This window comes from Dipodomys spectabilis, unplaced genomic scaffold, assembly GCF_019054845.1.
Source record: "Dipodomys spectabilis isolate Male_0828 unplaced genomic scaffold, ASM1905484v1 ptg000009l, whole genome shotgun sequence".
Lineage (NCBI taxonomy): Eukaryota > Metazoa > Chordata > Mammalia > Rodentia > Heteromyidae > Dipodomys > Dipodomys spectabilis.
Genome location: NW_024870686.1, coordinates 4277490 through 4297298, shown reverse-complemented (window position 1 = coordinate 4297298; position 19809 = coordinate 4277490). Strand labels below are relative to the sequence as shown.

Here is a 19809-nt window from a genome sequence, read left to right as displayed (position 1 = left end):
ATCAAAATGCTCCAAAGTCCAAAACGGTTTGGGCATACTTACGATGTTCAAAAAGTTTCAGATTTTGAATTCTTTGGATTACAAATGTTTAATTGGTAAAGACTATGTTATTTCAAACCTTGAAAAACTCTAAAATCTTGAATAATATGGTCCCAAGCATTTGGGGTAAGAAATATTCAATCTATATCAGAAGGCCTATGTTTTTACCAGCAAGAGCAAAAGCAAGAAAAGAACAAGAAGGGGGTAAAATGTAGTTAACTGTATATGTGAAATAAAGATAAAATTCAAGTTGGCTGGTGCTGGGACATTAGTTATGAAAGAAATGGCCATATGTCTTCTACCACATTATTGAAGAATTAACCACATGGATGATATTCAGAACATGAAAATGTTTTCATTTTGGTGTCTTCTTTCCTGCATTTGCAGCCCCCTTGTGTTAGTGTCCAGAATCTGTAGCACAGGTAGCCTCCAGAAGAAATGAGAAAGGGAATAGGAAGCTTTAGGAAGAAGGATATAATTTTAAACTTACTTTTCATTTCCCCAAAGACTGTAAGGAAATATTCAACCTTCTTTCAGAGCCTGCCTCTCTGCTAGAATGAGAAGCTGGGATAGGCAGCAGCCATGGATGTGAAATGACAGAGGACTACAAAATGGCTAGCCCACACCCCTTTGCCATACCTGATTCACTTACCTTTTCTTGCAGCCTAATGTTATCCCATACATTGCTGCACACCATACACTCAAATGCATCGATGTAACTGTCCTGGTTGATGTCTTGTACTCCCCATTTCCTGTCCCTCAGAGCTGCCAGAAGTCGCTCATTGGAGATCTCACCCTTTAGCTTCCATTCTACGTAGGCCTCGTACAATCTGTCATCATAATCCAGTCTTCTGATGTAACTTGCTAGTTCTCTGGGGTGAGCGAATTCAGATACAAGAATAGCACTTCTGTTACTGGGAAGCCAGTCTGTGATGCTGGGAGAACCGTAATACACAGGGACCACCCCCAGCTTCAGTGGCCTCCAGAACTTCTCAGTGATGTAGTCATCACAAACTGCATTCTCAAAAGCAAGGATAAACTTGTACTGGGCAATGATCTTATAGAAGCTTTCAGCATCCAGAGAGGCTGGATTTTTCAGCTGCTGTGGGAGTTCTTTGTTTTGTAAACACTCACCATAGGAATCCACCTGGATGTAAGTCATCAGCTCTCGAACATAGCTGTCTCTATCTGACGGTGGGTCACAGTCTGACTGTACATAAACCAGGGGAGCAAGTCTTTTCCTTAGGTTGTTTTTGGACTGCAAAGGAACTAGATATTGCAGTGACTTCAGGACTTCTACACCCTCCAAGTACTGGGTAGTGAGTGGCAAATGGGAATGCCTGCTGAATGTAGCTGTGTAGTTGAACAAGGTAATGACTGGCTTATGGAAGAGTTTATAGTTGTTTTTGGGGGATTCTTCGTGGAAGAGAGCCCAATCATGGTAAGCTTCCCGAGGCAGAGGTAAGCTATCTATGTTAAAGTCAGTACCTAGGAGGAGAAAATAAAATATTAATTTATATGTCAAAAAAAACAGGGTATTCAGAATATAGCTCAGTAGTAAAAGCACTTGTCTAGCACAAGACTGTAGTTCAACACCTCAATATCTTAAAAGAAAAACACAAAAGTAGGTAGTATCTAAGATTAGCAAATAGGAGTTTGAGACTATAAATAAGAAGAATGTTACAGTGACATTGCAGAGTGCCAAGCAGCCAATTATAAGGCTTTCACTCCAAAAACTTTAAGGAAAAGATCACGAAGTAGAAAGACAATCGTTTCTCATTTTATAAAAATGGGAGTTGTGTCTAGCCAGATTTGAAAAGAGAATTTATTCACTGACTCCTGCAGCTGGGCTTTTCATCTCAGGGGTGTCATCTACAAGAGGGGTAGAGAAATAAAGAGATCAAGATTAACAGTTCTTTAAAAAGGAAAGAGCAAGAGAAAGGAAGCCAGAAAGGAAAAAGAATCCAGGTTGGCAGATTGATTAAATGGGGGTAAAAATAGTGAAGCCATGCCTAAGTAGCCAGAAGAAATATACAGAATAGATTTTTTTAATCCAAAATGATCGATTTCAACAAAGTGCAGTTAATCAATCTTAGTCAAAATGGCAGACAAGAAGCTTTTAAAGACAAAAGGGCTGATAATAGCACTATGTTACAGATCACTGCAGGATGAACATGAATTAACAAGCACATCCAGAAATAAAGAGGCAAAACAGGATTATAATTAGGAGTGATTCTAGCTTCCACAGGATTAATTGGAAAACCTTTGAAACATGATAATGTGCAGACAGAAGTGATAGATGTGGTAAGCAATTGTTTCCTGCCTGTCCAGGTGGAGATCTAGTCAGGAAGGATTAAGACATTATCACCATATAAAACTCTTGAATGTTCCTGACACTAATGATTTTGTGAGGCCTGATTTGTAAATGTAAAGATAGGGTAGAGGGGAAAATCCGTCATTCATCTATCACTAGAAGATTAAAATAAGCCAAATAACTACTTAACCGTAGAATAAGACATATGCTCTAGTAGGGCTCATAGAAACTCAAGTGGACAATCTCCCAAATAAATATAAATTCTTCTGTGCCAACAGCACACCAAAGACAAATCAATTAATAGAAAAAGGCTTTTAAACAATTATGTACCAGATAAGGTTTTGTCAGAGGATGCAGCCTGAACACAGAGAAAATGCTGTAAAGAAGCACCTGTCTTGATAACAGGCTTTTATTCTCAATCATCAACAATGAGTGCCTCACATAAAAATGGGTATCTTTATGTTAATTTGACCTTTAGCATACAAAAGAATAGTCATTCATGCACCTGAAATATAATGGCAGACTGGGTTGATGGGTGAAAAAGGGTAATAATCATTAACACAGAAAAGAAGGTGGCCATAAAAAAGAATTGAAGAAAGGCAGTTCACTGCACTGAAGCAGCTGCTGCTCAGAAAGTATCTAGGTTGGTCAGTGGCCAATGATGGGAACTGAAACCTATAAAACTGAGCTAGAACATAAAGTTTCCACCTACAGCATAATGAAGAATCGAGGCCACTTATCAGAAGAAAAAGTGGTAGTGTTCAATAGAAATCAGGAACAAGGGAGGCTGGCAAGGTGGCTCAGTGGTAGAGTGTTTGCCTTGCATGCATGAGGCCCTGGATTCGATTCCTCCGCAGCACATAAGCAGAAAAAGCTGGAAGTGGGGCTGATGCTCAAGTGGTAGAGTGCTAGCCTTCAGCTGAAGAGCTGAGGGACAGTGTTCAGGCCCAGAGTTCAGGCCCCACGACTAACCAAAAAAAAAAATACAGAAATCAGGAACAAGGATCAAAGTTTTAAGTTCAGAGACAAGGAGATCCAACACCAACTTTGAGAATTAGGCACAGGGGTTTGGCATGTGTGACTCCAATAATAGTGGCTACCCATTGCTAACTAGTGGATTTGTTAGAACAAGGACTCAGGAAGACCCAAAGCTACTCCAGTGCTTCAGAGGATGGAGCAGCGCTGAGTTCTCTGTTCACATCTATCAATGAAGTGTAGAAGGAAATAAAAATGGCTGTGTAAAGACCCTGGCCATACCAGGTCCCTATGCCTCTAGCCAAGTTGTTGTTATAATCTCAAGACTGGACAAGAAAAGAGGATATATGATGTGTATATAGAAATGTGTGTGTGTGTGTGTGTGTTTATGTATCCCCCAAGCCTACTGAGGTTTGAAATATTTATAATATTTAGGCAAGAAATGCTTATATCCATGTGTTAAGAAGCAATAACACACTGACTATGAAAGGTGACCTTGCCTACAGCAAGGCTGAATGTTCCCCACAATCCTCCCTCATCCTCTGCACTGCCTCACCTGACTCAGGCATCACTTTCTACCCACAGCCATGAAAAAAATTTATAGGTCATCCCTTTCCATTCATCCAACAGACTCAAAGTTCCAAGAAGGGCAGCTATGGCCTCCTAGCCTCTAACTTTATTTGGTGCTTTGTGATTTCCCCAGCTCGTATTATTTTATTTTTTTGGCCTGGTCTTTTAAGTAAAGTTCTTTGAAATGTTAAAAAAAAAAAAAAAAAAAGCAACAACATAGCCAGATATAAGGCATATACCTGTAATCCTAGCACTCAGGAGGTGAAGGTGGGAAGATCAAGGGTTCAGGCCAGGCTCGGTTACCTAGTAAGACAGTGACTCACAAGAACAAGGGCTCAGGATGTGCCTAGTGGTAGGGTGCTTACCTACTAAGCCCAAGGTTCTAAGTTTGGCCCCAGCACCAAGAGGATAAAGGAGAAGGAGGAAGAGGAAGAAGAAAATGAGGAAGAGGAGGAAAAGGAGGAGGAAGAGAAGGAGGAGGAGCAGGAGGAGAATGAAAAAGAGGGTAAAGAGGAGAAAGAGGGATAGAAAAGAAACAGGAGGAAGTGAAGGAAGAAGAGGAAGACAAGGAGGAGGAGGTAGAAGAGGCGGTGGTAGCAGCAGCAAAACGTCTTAAAAATTAAAGTGAAAAGTCAGGCATTGGTGGCTCATACCTCTAATTGGAGCTACTCAGGAGGCTAAGATCTGAGGATCAAGGTTTCAAGTCAGTCCAGGCAGGAAAGTACATGAGATTCTTATCTCCCATTAACCACCAAAAAGCCAAAAGTGGAGCTGTGACTCAAGTAGTAGAGTGCTAGCCTTGACAACAAAAGCTCAGGGACAGTACACAAGCCCTGAGTTCAAGCCCCAGGACAGAAAGGAAGGAAGGAAGGGAGGGAGGGAGAGAAGGAAGGGAAGGAAGAGAGGCAAAGTTCTCATATACGCATCTGAATCTGTTGAGGTTGCAGATATAAGTATGTCCCACAATAGTGAGGGTGCCTCTTTAATAGAAGAGTTAAGGGTTCCAACTTTCCAGAAATATTTCCAACATTTGTTATGTTACAAAGCAATTCCTAGTATCTTCCCAGAGATATACTGTGAACTTGCCTTTTTCAAAAATTTATTACACATTATTTTGACCAAGTGCAATCAAAAAATAAATGAACAGAAAGACCCAAAGAAGTTTTTAGAACAATTTAATTCTCCATTGATGTGGGGAAGCTCTCAGTAAGCCCTGTGTTATCATCAATTGATCATGTAACCTGCTGAGCATGTCCCTTAACTTTGTGATAGATTCTTCCCAAAAAATGATGCAATAAAGCAAGTTTAATTGAAAGTGACAAAGCATAATTAAAGTGTTAAAGTGAAAATTGCAGATTCGTTGGAAGGAGGCAAGTCTTTCTTGGAAGCTAGGTAGTATCATGGGAAAAAATGAATCATGCATTGGCAGTATTAAAGATGAAGAGCATGAACAAGATCTACGGTTTGTGAGCAGTACTGATATGTGCAACATGAATTTTGTAACAATAATGTAGCCTACTCCATATGACTTCCATTTATGTATTCTCAGACTTAATATACATATAGTATAGATAAATTTAAGTAATCCCAGAATAACTAAGTCTATGTATCCTGAGCATTTATAGATTTTTTCCTCAATGGTGGTCTCTTTAGAATCATGTACTTGTGGATACCAAGGGTCTACTGTTCACAAAATAAAAATGCTACCCTGGCACCAGTAATTCATTCCTGTAATCCTACCTATTCAAGAGGCTGACATCTGGGGACTGTGGTTCAAGCCCAGCCTAGGGAGAAAAGTCCATGAGACTCTTATTGCCAATTAACTAGCAAAAAGCCAGAAATGGGGCTTGGGCTCAAGTGGAATAGCATTAGCCTTAAGAAAGAAAAAAAAAAAAGCTCAATGACAGTGCCCTGAATTCAAGCCCAGAACTGGCGTGCGCACACACACACACACACACACACACACACACACACACACACACACCAATATCCCCACAATCTGCACACATACACACACCCCAAAATCCTCACAATCTGCACACACACATACACACACAACACACACACACACACACAACACACACACACACACCACACACACACACACCAATATCCCCACAATCTGCACACATACACACACCCCAAAATCCTCACAATCTGCACACACACATACACACACAACACACACACAAACACACACACACACTACGACATTAAAATAAGCTTTCCAAACAAAAAAAGAGGGTTATTCTAAGCAAAATGTAATATATGCACTCTGAAATGCCACAGTAAAACTCCTTGGAACAATTAATTCACACAAAATAAACAAAAATGAATAACAAAAATAAAATGGGCTCAGATAAAGGGACAGTTGCAAGATGGGGGAAGGTGAAAATGAGGGAAAATGCAGATGAATATGGTTGAAGTAGCTTCTCTCCATGTATGAAGATAGAAGCGAGATTATTTTAGAATAGGAGAGTGGGATGAAGGACTGTATCAGAAAGGATGAGCTTGATCAGCATATACTGCTTGCATGTATAGAAATGTAACCCCATATACCACCAATGTGTGCTAACTAAAAATAAAATAAAAGCTTTCTGTTAGGCTCTTTCAAACTGTTATATTCTCTGGAGAACATTAAAAATATGTCAACTAGCCCTGTGAGCCTCTCTCCTAGCCCTAGGACTTCATAAAGAAAACACTCAGAAATGCTGAAATTACAGCAACACTGACCACCAAGACATCATGGCCTGAGATGTAGGTGTCAGGGCTGGCCAGTTTCTCAAAGACTTTGAGCGTGGATCAGGATGAAGTGAGTCATTTAGCTCACCTCAACTCAGGGCCATGCCTTTATAACAGGAGTTGAGACTAAGGTCTTCAAAGAAATCAATTAACATAGTAAATCCACTAAAAGGTAGTGAATTTGTGTGTAAGTTTATTAGTTTATATAGTCATCTGTACTGTCTCTTTTTTTGTTTGTTTTGGGGGGGTTGTACTGCCTCTTACATTGAAAAATGTCAGTTTCAAACACTGATCTCTGTGGGTAATTTTGTGTTGACTAAATAGTGACCCATTCATTCGTCCCTTTAAACAACAGCTGAAGAATAGAACTTACGCATTGAAGTGCACTATAAAGGGAACTACAACGTGGAATACTAATGGAGTAAAACTAAGGCCCGCAAAGGCTGCCAGATTGTTGACTACAGAAGCTGAATGCAAAAATAAGCAAAAAGAGTGGCATGTTTTGTGGAGGTGTTTATGAGCCTCCCCTCCTCTTCAAGGGCATACAAGCTTCCTCCAGTTTTCCCACACAAACTGCAGAAAACAGAAGGCAACATTTGTCACTCCCCACATCTTGCTTACAATGGCTGGATCAACCATCGAAGATGGAAACTCCAATTAGGGACCGGGATTTCAGACTGGACAATAGCAAAGGACCAGCGGGATCACTGATTCTGCTATCACGTTGATTCTACTGAATAAATGAAGGAATGACCCCTGGCACATTTTCCAGCATTAGCATACTAGTGGTGTGGAAACCCCAGTGTGTCACATCCCATGTCACAGTATGTCTTGGTCTGAAAAAAATAGAAAAGCACCCTCCTCCTCCAGGTGTTCATCAAAGGTAATTTCTATCTTTAAAATAGAAAAGCACCCTCCTCCTCCAGGTATTCATCAAAGGTAATTTCTATCTTTAAAAAGAATTCCTACCCACGCTGAGAGAGCCAAACAGCACATGTTTTCTCTCGTGTGCGGAAGCTGGATCTGAAATGCACTAGACTATGGTACATTATACAGGACTCTGGACACTCACATACAATGAGACCAAAGGAGGATATTCTTAGGCGAGGAAAACAATGGTGCAATGCCTATGTGTATTTGATCATATAAGACAACATTTCTCAAAATGAACTACAGGAAATGAAGCGTTTTTCTTTGTTGCTGCATTTGTTTTCTTTTCCTCTTGTGTTGCCTGTGTAGCTGTCTTTGGAAGGGTAAGGTTGGGGTGGTGGGAGTACAGAAATGGAGGGACTAAGGGAAAGAGGTAACATTGTCCAAAAATAACTATACTCACTATTTGACTTACATAACTGTATATCATCTTTATAAAAAAATTTTTTAAGGGAAAAAAGAAAATTCCTACTGAAATAAGGATACTGGGCCTAACTGGTGGCAACTTAGTGGATGATAGGGAATTGGGTCTACCTGGCACCATCTTGTCTTCTTGGTGGATGAGGTAAAGTCCTACCCCCAAGTCATGGGTGTGCCTGAATTCCTAGAGACAGGGGCAGGGACTTGGACAATAGGTTACTAGACTTGCCAGTCCTGTGCCATGAACTCACTAGAGTCTCAAGCTAGCTGTGATCCTGACCTCTGACCATGACCCCATTTAGGCCGCAACCAGCTCAGCCACCATTTTGTGCCATGCATCATGTCTCCCGACTCTCCTCAGGTCACATGGCATCCACTTCAGCTCTCCATGGAGGTGATCTAATTTGTTGAGATTGTGTTTCTGCTCTTTCTTTGCTTTACTACTTTCATGGCTCAGTTTTCTAGCAGTGTTAAGTGTATTTGAGGCTGCAAATTTTGTGGGGACATGTGTCCACATGAAGTCGCTGGCTTTCTAATGAAGACTCCCCATGTGACCTCTCAAAATATGGCTTCTTTGTATCTTGCAATTGAATTCCCATATAACAATACCATAAAACTACATTCCTATAAAATTTGGTTCTAGCAAAAATACACAACAAGGAGGATTAAAACTGTCAAGGAAAAGCAATGTAGCCCTAAGGAATGCCTTGTGCACAGCATTACCCATCTCTGCTGTTTCGATGCCCTATTTTTTAGTGGTACTTAAGTATAAATTTAAGTACTTGTGTTTGTCTGGTGGATGATCTAACACTGAATTATGCCTCCAGTCCTGTTTTTGCACTGATTATTTTTGAGATAGGGTCTCTCTTCTGGTATGGGCGTGTACCTGGACTTAAACCTTCCCATTTAATGCTTCTTGTGGTAGCTAGGATATGAGGTATATGCCAACATATCCAGCTTCTTCCTCTAAAATTCGTCTTGTGGAATTTTCTGCCTGGGCTAGACTGGAAATAAGATCTTACCATTTTCAGCTTTACATGAAGTTAGGATGATAGGCACATGCTACTCATCTAGCTATAGATAGAGAAGGGATCTCAAGAACTTTTCTGGGGGCGGGGAAGGTGGCTCAGTGGTAGAGCGCTTGCCTTGCATGCATGAGGCCCTGGGTTCAATTTCTCAGCACCATATAAGCAAAAAGAAAAAAGCCGGAAGTGGCATTGTGGCTCAAGTGGTAGAGTGCTAGCCTTGAGCTGAAGAGCTGAGGGACAGCGTCCAGGCCCGAAGTTCAGGCCCCACGACTGGACCAAAAACAAAAAAAAAAACTTTTCTGTCTGGGCTGGCCTCAAATCACAATGCTCCCAATGTCCGCCTTCCAAGTACCTAGGACTGTAGGTGCACGCCATCCACATCTGTTACTTTAAAAGGTCTTTCACAAAGCTGAAAGCATGAGCTGGTGGCTCATGCCTGTAATCCTAGCTACTCAGGAGGCTGAGATCTGAGGATCATGGTTCAAAGCCAGCCTGGGCAGAAAATTCCATAAGACTCTTATCTCAAATAATCCACTAGAAAACTGAAGTGGCGCTGTGGCTCACGTGGTAGAGCGCTCACTTTGAGCTGAAGAGCTGAAGGAAAGTGCCCAGGCCCAGAGTTCAAGCCCCATGACCAACCAAAAAAAAAAGGTCCTTCACATGAATTTTCTCAGCTTATAGACAGAGCTCATCATTTATTTTTGCCTGAGAGAATGGTGCTGATAATAGTGAAAGCCACATTTTGAACAAAGAAATTAACCTCATCTGCTTCTGCAATATCCTGGCTCTAGTTAATTCAGAACTGACTGGCCACTTGACTCAGAAAGCTCTCTTTCTGTTGAGACTCTTTTTGTTTGTTTTTTTTTTGGGGGGGGACTCCGGTTGTGGGGCCTGAACTGTGGGCCTGGGCGCTGTCCCTCAGCTCTTCAGCTCAAGGCTAGTGCTCTACCAGTTGAGCCACAGTGCCATTTCTGGCTTTTTTCTTTTCGCTTGTGTGGTGCTGAGGAATCAAACCCAGGGCCTCAGGCATGCAAGGCAAGCGCTCTACCACTGAGCCACCTTCCAGCCCCAAAGCTCATATTCCTTCCTCTTCTCCCACCAACTTCTCTACAAGAGTCCTTCTGCCTGCCCCTTAATCAATTTCACACTAAACAATCCTCTCTCAAGTATACACGTTCATTAGGCATGTCTGTTCTACCTGTGGACATGGAAATTTCTTAAGCCTGCTTATTGAGCATCAATAACTTTATAGTCCCATTCCTGACATGTAGGGCCTGAGAAAAGTACAAATAGAATCCTTCATACCATAAGCCTAAATATCTAAGAGCTATGATTCAACTTAACAAGCTGTTAAATGTTTTATCCTCCCACCTTTGTATTTGTGCCATGATTTAACATGTGTAAGTTGGACCAGAGTTGTGGCTCAAGAGGTTGAGCAAAAAAGTGCAATGCCTTAGGTTCAAAACCTTCTACTGGCACAAGGAAAAATATGTGTGTGTGCGCATAAGTGTGTGTGTGTGTGTGTCTGTGTGGTATATGTAGCCATTATTCATGCTGATTATAAACAGAATAGACTAAAACGTTTTACTGAAGATGATGGTTCTGTTCTCTTTAGGGCTCCTGTGATATCAAGTGAAGGGAGAAGGGCACCCTCACCTAGCCCCTTCACCTTCCTTCCTGTGCAGTCAAGACTACCACAGCTGAAACCCAGGCTCTCCCGCTATCTACATTCCTCCAGAAGCACCTGAGTGCACTATGGACCATGTCCTAAAGTTATAGTCCACTAGTCATCTAAAACCATACTAGCAATGTTCCCTTGGACATCCCACAGACAAGCGCAAATCATTAGCAGGCCTAAACTTGTCATCCTTCTGCCAAACCTCACCCTATTCCTATCTTCACTCTCTTCACTGATATCACCACTACAGTTGGTCTAAATCTCTTAGAATAAGCTTAGTGCTCCACCTTTGAGCATCTCTTCCCTTTCTTCTCTCTTTTCCCAAGTATAAGGAATTAGGGTCTTCATAATCCCCAGAACCTGTTCTGAACTCAGAACATATGGAGGAGCTGCTGTGTGAAAGCCCTTTACAGACGTCTGAGCAGTCCTGTAAGTATTAATGCTAAGTGCAGTCAGAAAAAAAATCATTTGCACATTTTTCAACAATTTGAAATGTTCCAAAACACCATGTACTGGTTTTGCTCTCAAAAACAAATCTCACCAAAAATAATAATATTCTCATCAAAATGTACTGATGAATCAGTGATTTAGGTAAGTTCATCATCAATAATAATAATAATGTTCCCATCAGAATGTATCGATGAATCAATCAATGATTTATGTAGGTTCATCAATTAGGCAAAGAATTCAAAGCAAGACCCTCTTTCCACCTGGGTACCCGTGGCTAATGCTTATAATCTTAGCTACTCAGGTGGCTGAGATCTGAGGATCAAGGTTCAAAGCCAGCCTGGGCAGAAAAGTTTCCAATTAATTACACAAAAACTGGAAGTGAAGCTGCGGCTGAAAGTGGTATAGTGCTAGCCTTGGACAAAAGAACTCAGAGACAGAGCTCAAGTGCTAAGTTTAAACCCCAGGACCAAACCTTCCCTCAAAAAAAAGCCCTCTCTCTAACTCCAAATGGATGAAAGACATCGAAGTCAAAGCAGACACTTTGAAAACACTACAAGATGGAATAGGAGAAACCCTAGGTCTCCTTGGCTCAGGCTGAAATTTTCTGAATAGAGACCCAGAAACACAACAAGTCAAAGAAAGGTTGGACAATGGGATTGCATGAAGTTGCAGAGCTTCTGCATGGCAAAGGACAGCTAGCAAGATCAATAGAAAGCCCACGGATTGGGAGAAGATCTTCACTAGCCATACAACAGACAAGGGTCTCATATCTAAAATATACTTGGAACTCAAAAAATTAAATCCCCCAACAACAACTCCTCAAAGAAACAACTGCCCAATAAATAAGTGGGCTAAAGACTTGAAGAGAAACTTCTCTGAAGAAGAAAGAAGGATGGCCAATAGACACATGAAGAAAAGCTCAACCTCTCTAGCTATAAAAGAAATGCAAATCAAAACAACATTGAGAAACCACCTCACCCTAGCTAGAATGGCTATAATCAAGAACTCTAACAACAACAAATGCTGGAGGGGATGTGGACAGAAGGGAACCTTACTTCATTGTTGGTGGGAATGTAAACTTGTTCAACCACTTTGGAAAGCAGTATGGAGGTTTCTCAAAAGACTTCACATAGAGTTCCCCTATGACCCAGCAATCCCACTTTTGGGCATTTACCCAAATATTTACAAACAAGACCACACTAAAGCTACCAGCACAACTATGTTTATTGCAGCATTATTTACCATAGCTAAGATATGGAACCAACCCAGATGCCCTTCAGTAGATGAATGGATCAAGAAAATGTGGTATATATACACAATGGAATTCTATGCCTCCATCAGAAAGAATGACATTGCCCCATTTGTTAGGAAATGGAAAGGCTTGGAAAAAATTATATTAAGTGAAGTAAGCCAGGCCCAAAGAAACATAGGTCCCATGGTTTCCCTTATTTGCAATATCTAGTATATGTATGAGTCAAGTGGAAAAGGTCAAATAATGTGATGTTAGGAAAATGAACCCTTAGATACGTATTTTAATGTTTTTTTCCTTTCATGCATTTGTTTCTAACGCATTTATAAGATTATTTCTTTGTTGCTTTTTATGTCCCTCCCCCACAGTATAACCCCTGCTTTCACTATATTTGATGTCAGTATAACTTGTGGAGGAGATAGGGAAAAACAAGTCGTTTAAGGATACAGGTGGACCTGTTGCAACAATGAGAAGTACAAGTTGTCATGTCGAAAACGAACTTTACAACGTAGGTGCGGGGCGGGGGGATGCTGGGAAGGGATGTGAAGGGTAAACAAAGGAGGAGGCTGCAATGCTTGGTAAGAAATGTATGCATTATCCTGCCCATGTAATTGTAACCCCTCTGTACAGTGTGTTCACAAAAAATAAAATATAAAAAAAAAAGCCCTCTCTCTAGTAAAGACTAATTTCTTAGATACACCAATGTACTCCAACACCTTCCTTGCACTTCAGGTTATATTCAACTGTGTTAACCCAACATTATAGTGCTTTCCAGAAATCTTGGGTTCATCAAGGGCACAAGAGGCTTCATTTATTACCAGCTTGTCTGTTCACAGCTCTATTCCTGTCCTTCTGTGCTGTACTCTGTACTTAATGGAGCTGAGACCAAAAAACTTCATTTCTTCAGCTCCCTGGACAACTGGCTTGCAGTTAGTTCTTGCCAAGGGCAACACTGTAGGGAGACTGGCAGGTGGGAAGGGAAGTGAAAGATTCTCTCACAGCACAGTCCGGGGAGACTCAAGTAGGCAATCGCTCTGCACAGAGTCGCTGTAGTGTCCACTACTAGTTAGTTCTTTAGTCTATCCTCATCCTGCCTTCTTTTGCTCCACCAGACCTTAACCCCCATACAATCAATTGCTGCCACAAATTCTTTTTATATTATTTTATTTTATTATAAGGGTGATGCTAGAGGGGTTACAGTTACATAAGTAATGAATATAGTTCTTTTCTAACATTGTTACCCCCCAATTCTAGCAAGAATTAACCTGAAATCATTTATTTTCCCATTCCAATCTGAGGAGTACAGAGGCCCATTTCCAAAGTTTGATACTTCTGATTAGTAATGTATTATTACAAGTTCTAAGTTTTCCCTTGCTTTCTGTTCCTTGATTTTCTAAAAGTACCAGGATTTTTTTCCTTCATGATGTTTGTCTCTGGTTTCCAACATCATTTTCCCCTCACAGAATCACCTTTCTATTTATTTCTCTTAGTCCATCTGGTGAGAATGTAGAAACATAAAAACACATGCTTCCTATTTAAAAGAGGAAAATATATAAAGTCTGAGAATTACACTTTCTTTAAGAAAGAAATGATCATACTACTTGAATCAAAAAACACATGTGGGACTGGGAAGGTGGCTCAGTGGTAGAGTGCTTGCCTTGCATGCATGAGGCCCTGGGTTCGATTCCTCAGCATCACAAGCAAAAAGAAAAAAGCAGGAAGTGGCACTGTGGCTCAAATGGTAGAGTACTCGCCTTGAGCTGAAGAGCTGAGGGACAGTGCCCAGGCCCAGAGTTCAAGCCCCACGACCGGACCCCCCCCCCAAAACAAAAACAAAAAAGAACACATGTAGGGGCTGGGAAGGTGGTTCAATGGTAGAGTGCTTGCCTTGCATGCATGAAGCCCTGGGTTTAGTTCTTCAGCACCACATAAGCAGAAAAAGCTGGAAGTGGTGATGTGGCTCAAGTGGTAGAGTGCTAGCCTTAAGCTGAAGAGCTGAGGGACAGCGCCTAGGCCCAGAGTTCATACCCCACAACCAACAACAACAAAAAAAGCACATGTATGTATGATGTGTATATGTGTGTGTGTGTGTGTGTGTATGCCAGTCATGAAACTTGAATTCAGGACTTGGGCACAATCCCTGAGCCTTTTTGCTCAAGGCAAGTACTCTACCAATTGAGCCACAGTTCCTGTTTTTGGGGGGTTGTTGATTGGAGATAAGAGTCTCACAGGCTGAGACTCTCGCCTAGGCTGGCTTCAACCCTCAATCCTCAGATCTCAGCCTCCAGAGTAGCTAGGATGACAGGCAGGAGCTATAGGCACCTGATTTTTTTTTCTTTTTTGTAAAGTCCCTCTGTAAGTTACAACTTAGAGCATGAAGAACTAGAACTCAATTAATTAAAAAATAGTAATAAGCTGGTGGTGAAAGTCTCCATAAAACCATATTTGATCAGACTCTAAAAGCTTTATCACCAATTATAAACCCTCTCCACAATGCCTCCAGACAATGTGAAAAGACTTCAGAATCCTCTCATTGTTAAAACATTCTTTTTTTCTCTCTCTTTTTTTTTTTTTTTGCCTATTCTGGGGCTTGAACTCTGGGCCTAGGCACTGGCTAGCGCTCTACTACTTTGTCACAGCGCCACTTCTGGCTTTTTAAAAGTAGTTTATTGGCGATAAGAGTCTCATGTACTTTCCTGCCTGGGCTGGCTTTGAACCTTCATCCTCAGACCTCAGCTTCCTGGTAGCTAGGATTATAGGCATAAGTCACTGGTGCTAAAACATTCTTCTACAAAGCTTTTCACCCATCTGAAATGAAAATTTCCATGGACCCAAGATATTAACACTTGTATACAGGAGACAGAAATAGTTTATAAATGACACTTGTAAGTCACCTCAGATGTAACTAAACTACCTCTGAGTTTTTCCTTCCTTCCTTGGATTAAATCATTCCTTTCACAAAGCTCAAACAACTTCCAATGTTTGAAATAACTATTAAAAGTGCTCCCTCTCTGGTACAGCTGTCTGCAGTAAGCTAAAATCAAAGTGGAGTACTGCAGACAGCGTCTAAAGCCAAACACAAAATCTACTGACTTTCTCCCAGTAATTAGAAAAAGTGAGACTCACATCAAAAGAGAAGAACTAGTTGAACAGAGCAGGAGTAATAGCTTACGGAAGAGCCCAAGGTGCCACCAACTGGGATTTGGGGGTAAAGGGCTGAGATTCCACTGGGATTTGGCAAAACCACATCTAAGAGCCCCACACTAATCTGCTGAACTGCAACCAGACCTTCAAGACAAGGCTGCTGATCCCTGTGGAGAGCTTGGGAATAGCCCTAAGGGCCTGTAATTAAAAGTCCTGTTGAAGGGCTCCATGAATGAATCACATTCTGGTCACACCAGTGCAGTTCCCATATCTGGGGATAGGACACAGCACTACCAAATCAGGGAAGCCCAGACAGTTCCAGAAAGCGTGGCTTTATTGAGTCCTACTATTTGGAAAGCATTCAGCTGTGAACTGGGGCTTCAGAGGTGAACACAATAAGCTGCAGAGGATCTCACATTTAAGAGTGTAAATGTTAAACTGTCAACTGAAATTCGAATTCTAATAACATGTATGCTCATAGAGTAATTTCTGACTACTCAAAGAGTTTCACACTGAATTACTAGTAAGTACAGAGAAAACCCAGCAATGAAGAATAAATCAATAAATAAGGTTCTGTTATTAACTCAGGGCAAAAAAGGGCAATAATCATTGTATTCATTAGCTCATCTATGAATATCATTTGCATAGATAATGTTGTAGAGTGAGTAGCAACAATTCAGTAGTTCCAGCTTGCTAGGGATGTACTGTACCAGCCCTTTTTGCTTTGGTTATTTTAATATAGGGCATTGTTGGAGGGTTTTTTTGACGGGGGGTGGGGGGTGGTTTGGAGGAATTTTTTTTCCCCAGGCCTCCCTGGGCCACAATCCAGGGAACTGATAAGGATAATAGGCAAGTGCCAGCAAACCCAGATTTTTCTGTTAAGATAGGTCTCACAAACATTTTGCCCATGCTGGCCTGGAACTGCAATCCTGATTTCAGCCTCCCATGCAAAAGTTCTTTTAGGTTTACTTGGGTTTTTCTTATTGCTTGGGGATTTTTTGTTGTTGTTTTGCTTTTTCAACAACTTGCTACTTTTGTGAACACTTGGCATTATGAGTTAAAACATTTAAAGTCTCAACATTTCTGCAGTCTGATTCATCTGAATCACTTTTTTGAATCTCTGACATCTATTTTTCTACACAACAGCCTTAACCTCCAAAGGGTGTTCCAACGCCATCTCTGAGATCTCCTCTGACAGCCATCAGACGCCTCGCTCCAAGTTTTGATGCTGCTGCTTTCTAGATATAGCCAGAAATTGTCAAAGAAACTTTCCAGACAGATAATAGTTTGAACAATCTGCCAACGGAGACATCTGGGCTGTCACTGTCCCACTGGACCAGATGGAAAAACAGCCCAATTGAGTCTGCTCAGGGATGCACGGGTGAATCATCACTACTGCCTTGTTGACAATATTGGCGGGATGCTATCAATTGAAAATGCATGTTGATTTCAAAATTTGAAAGAAAAAAGACTGTTTAGGATTTTTTTAATGTTCTCAATATAAATAAAAACACAAAAGGTACTTGTGGCTCAGGGCTGTAATCGTAGCCATGCTAGAAGCTGAGATCTGTGGATTTGGGTTCAAGTCCAAGCCAGGTTGAAAAGTCCCTGAGACTCATCTCCAATTAACCACCAAAATGCCAGAAGTAGAGCTGTTGCTCAAATAGTGGACTACTAGCCTTGAACAAAAAGGTTCAGAGACAGAGTACAGACCCTGAATCTAAGCCCCAGGACCACACCAAAAAAAAACTTTTTTTAAACATTAAATACATCTTTCAGGCCCAATCCAATACTGTAGACAACTAATATCCAAATCTACTAGGGCAGCCAAAAAAAAAAAAGCAAACTATAAAGCATAAAGCAAAGAACATACATTTTCCAATAGTATTTATTTTATTCAAATTCTTTCCTCCAAATTTCTAGAATACTTGCTTGATACAAAAAATTCTACTGAACTCAAGAATATACAAGAGGGAAGATTAAAAACAACAACAACAAAGAAAAGAGCCATGTACTAGTGACTCACTCCTGTAATTCTACCTACTCAGGAGACTGAGATCTGAGGATCCTGGTTCAAAGTCAGTCTGTACAGGAAATTCCGTCATCTTCAATTAATCACCCAAAAGGCACACATTGCAGAGCACCAGTGGTTCACACTTGTAATTCTGGCTACTCATGAGAATCACAGTTTGAAGCCAGCCCAGACAGGACAGTCTGTGAGACTATCGCCCATTAACCACTAAAAAACTGGAAGCAGAGCTGTAGCTCAAAGTGGTAGAACACTAGCCTTGAGCAAAAGAGCTCAGGAGCAACACCTTGGTCTGAATTCAAGCCTCACAAGTGACAAAATAAATAAATAAATAAAATAATTAAATAAATAAGCCATAAGTGGAGCTGTGGCTCAGGTGGTAAGCATTTGAACAAAGAAGCTCAGGGACAGCTCCCATGTCCTGAGTTCAAGTCCCAGTACCAGCACAGAAAGAGAGAGGAGAGAGGAAGAGAGAAAAAGGAGGAGAATGGAAGAGAGAGAGGAGAGAGAGGATGAGGAGAAAAGAGAATAGGAAGAACTGGGCACCAGCAATTCATATCTGTAATCCTAGGTATTCAGAAGGCTGAAATTTGACCAGTTTGAAGCCATCAGGACAGGAAAGTTAATGAGACTTTTATATCTAATTAACCACCAAAAGCTGGAATGAAGCTGTAGCTCAAGTGTTAGAGTGCTAGACTTGAGCACAGAAGCTCAAGGAAAGCAACCAGGCCCTGAGTTAAAGTCCCAGGACTGGCAACAAAAACAAAAACAAAACACAACAAAAGCAGAAAGGACGCATCAAATTACCCCTCTTCCCAAAGTGTGGGGCTTTTTCCCACGACCCATGATGTGTGTATATGTGTGTATGTGTTTGTGTGTGTGAGAGAGAGGAAAAAAGTGTGAGCACATGTGTACACAGAAAAAGTGTATATGTGTATGTGTGTTATAAATGTGTGTACATGCAAAGAGAACTTACTGAGAACAAATATACTGTCAACTTGCTGGTGGAGTCACTATTGTGATAAAGACCTAGTAATATTCTATATTCGTTTATTTTACTCATTTCCTATTACTCTTTTTCTGTTACTATATTCTACATTTGTACCTTAGCTTATATTAATTATATCTAAAGACATGATGGAGATTTGTCCCCCAACTTCAATCCTATAAAAACTATAACTCAAAGAAAGAAAAGCATGGAACCAATGTGAGGAATAAAAACACACCCATATACTCTCATCATGATGAGCATGCCTCCCAGACGAGGCTCCTGCTTCATGGCTCACCTCCTTTCTGACTTTCAAAGCGACAGCACCTATGACATGGGATGTGCCTGTGCTACAGTGCCAGCCAGCAGGCAACTGGAGACAAGCAGGGATTTAAGAACAATACATGAAGGAAGAAGGGGAAAGATCTCAAAGAAGGATCTCATTATACAAACTTTGGGGTTTGCAGGATGCTAAGAAAGATCACAGAGCTTTCAGCAACTATTCATCATATTACCTGTGGAAAGGCCTCACTAACATGTGGAGAAATGGCAGGTTAGGATGTTCTTAATGATATATCGAACTACTGAACATCATACTCTGCTTGCTCTAGACTTCTGAGTAATTTAATGAATAAATAGCTACAATTAGTCCAATTTTGGTCAGAGCTTTGTTTCTTGCAGCCCAGTGCATGTGAATGGCAATGACATCCACTGTGGTCTAATGTCCACAGAGGCTGTATGTAGGAATGTTGTAGAGAAAAACCTTCCCTGCTTTGTTCCAAAAGAGTCTAAATTGCTCTTGTCCATGGGATGTTGAAAAGTGAATACTTTAGCAGGAAGAATTTTGCACTTTGTTCAAGTCCTTGGGCTGGTTGTTCCCTGTTCAGGTATCTCAGGTTTTTTCTATGGATTGAATGATCCTCAATTGCAAGTATATGTGCCTCTGTCTAGCTCCCCAAGAGTCAAAAAGCCCAAGTCTGGCAATAGGACAGAAGAGAATAAGAAAGAAGTAAAAGCAGAAATTATATGCTAACAGAAAGTATCTGTTAAGGGGTCAGAGCAAAAATATGAACCCACTGGAAATTCCAAAGAAAAATCTTAACAATTAAGTTTAAACATTGAGATACTTGGCAGTTCTTCATACAACTGTCATCTGAAAATTATATTCATCTCATCACAAGCAAGAAGTAAGAATTTCAGTTCACATATCTAATTGTTAGATTCTGCAACTCGTATCTCCAATGAAGTCAACA

General features: G+C 40.9%; 1 protein-coding gene across 2 annotated transcripts in view; it reads right to left on the bottom strand.

The window, feature by feature from the left end:
* The window catches only part of Fut10 (fucosyltransferase 10), a 100416-nt gene that overhangs the window by 20484 nt on the left and 60123 nt on the right, over positions 1-19809 (bottom strand). For both annotated transcript variants that reach the window (XM_042700587.1, XM_042700586.1), the window contains exon 4: positions 692-1527. In XM_042700587.1, the coding sequence (XP_042556521.1) occupies positions 692-1527 (836 nt within the window). The remainder of the gene's footprint in view (positions 1-691; positions 1528-19809) is intronic.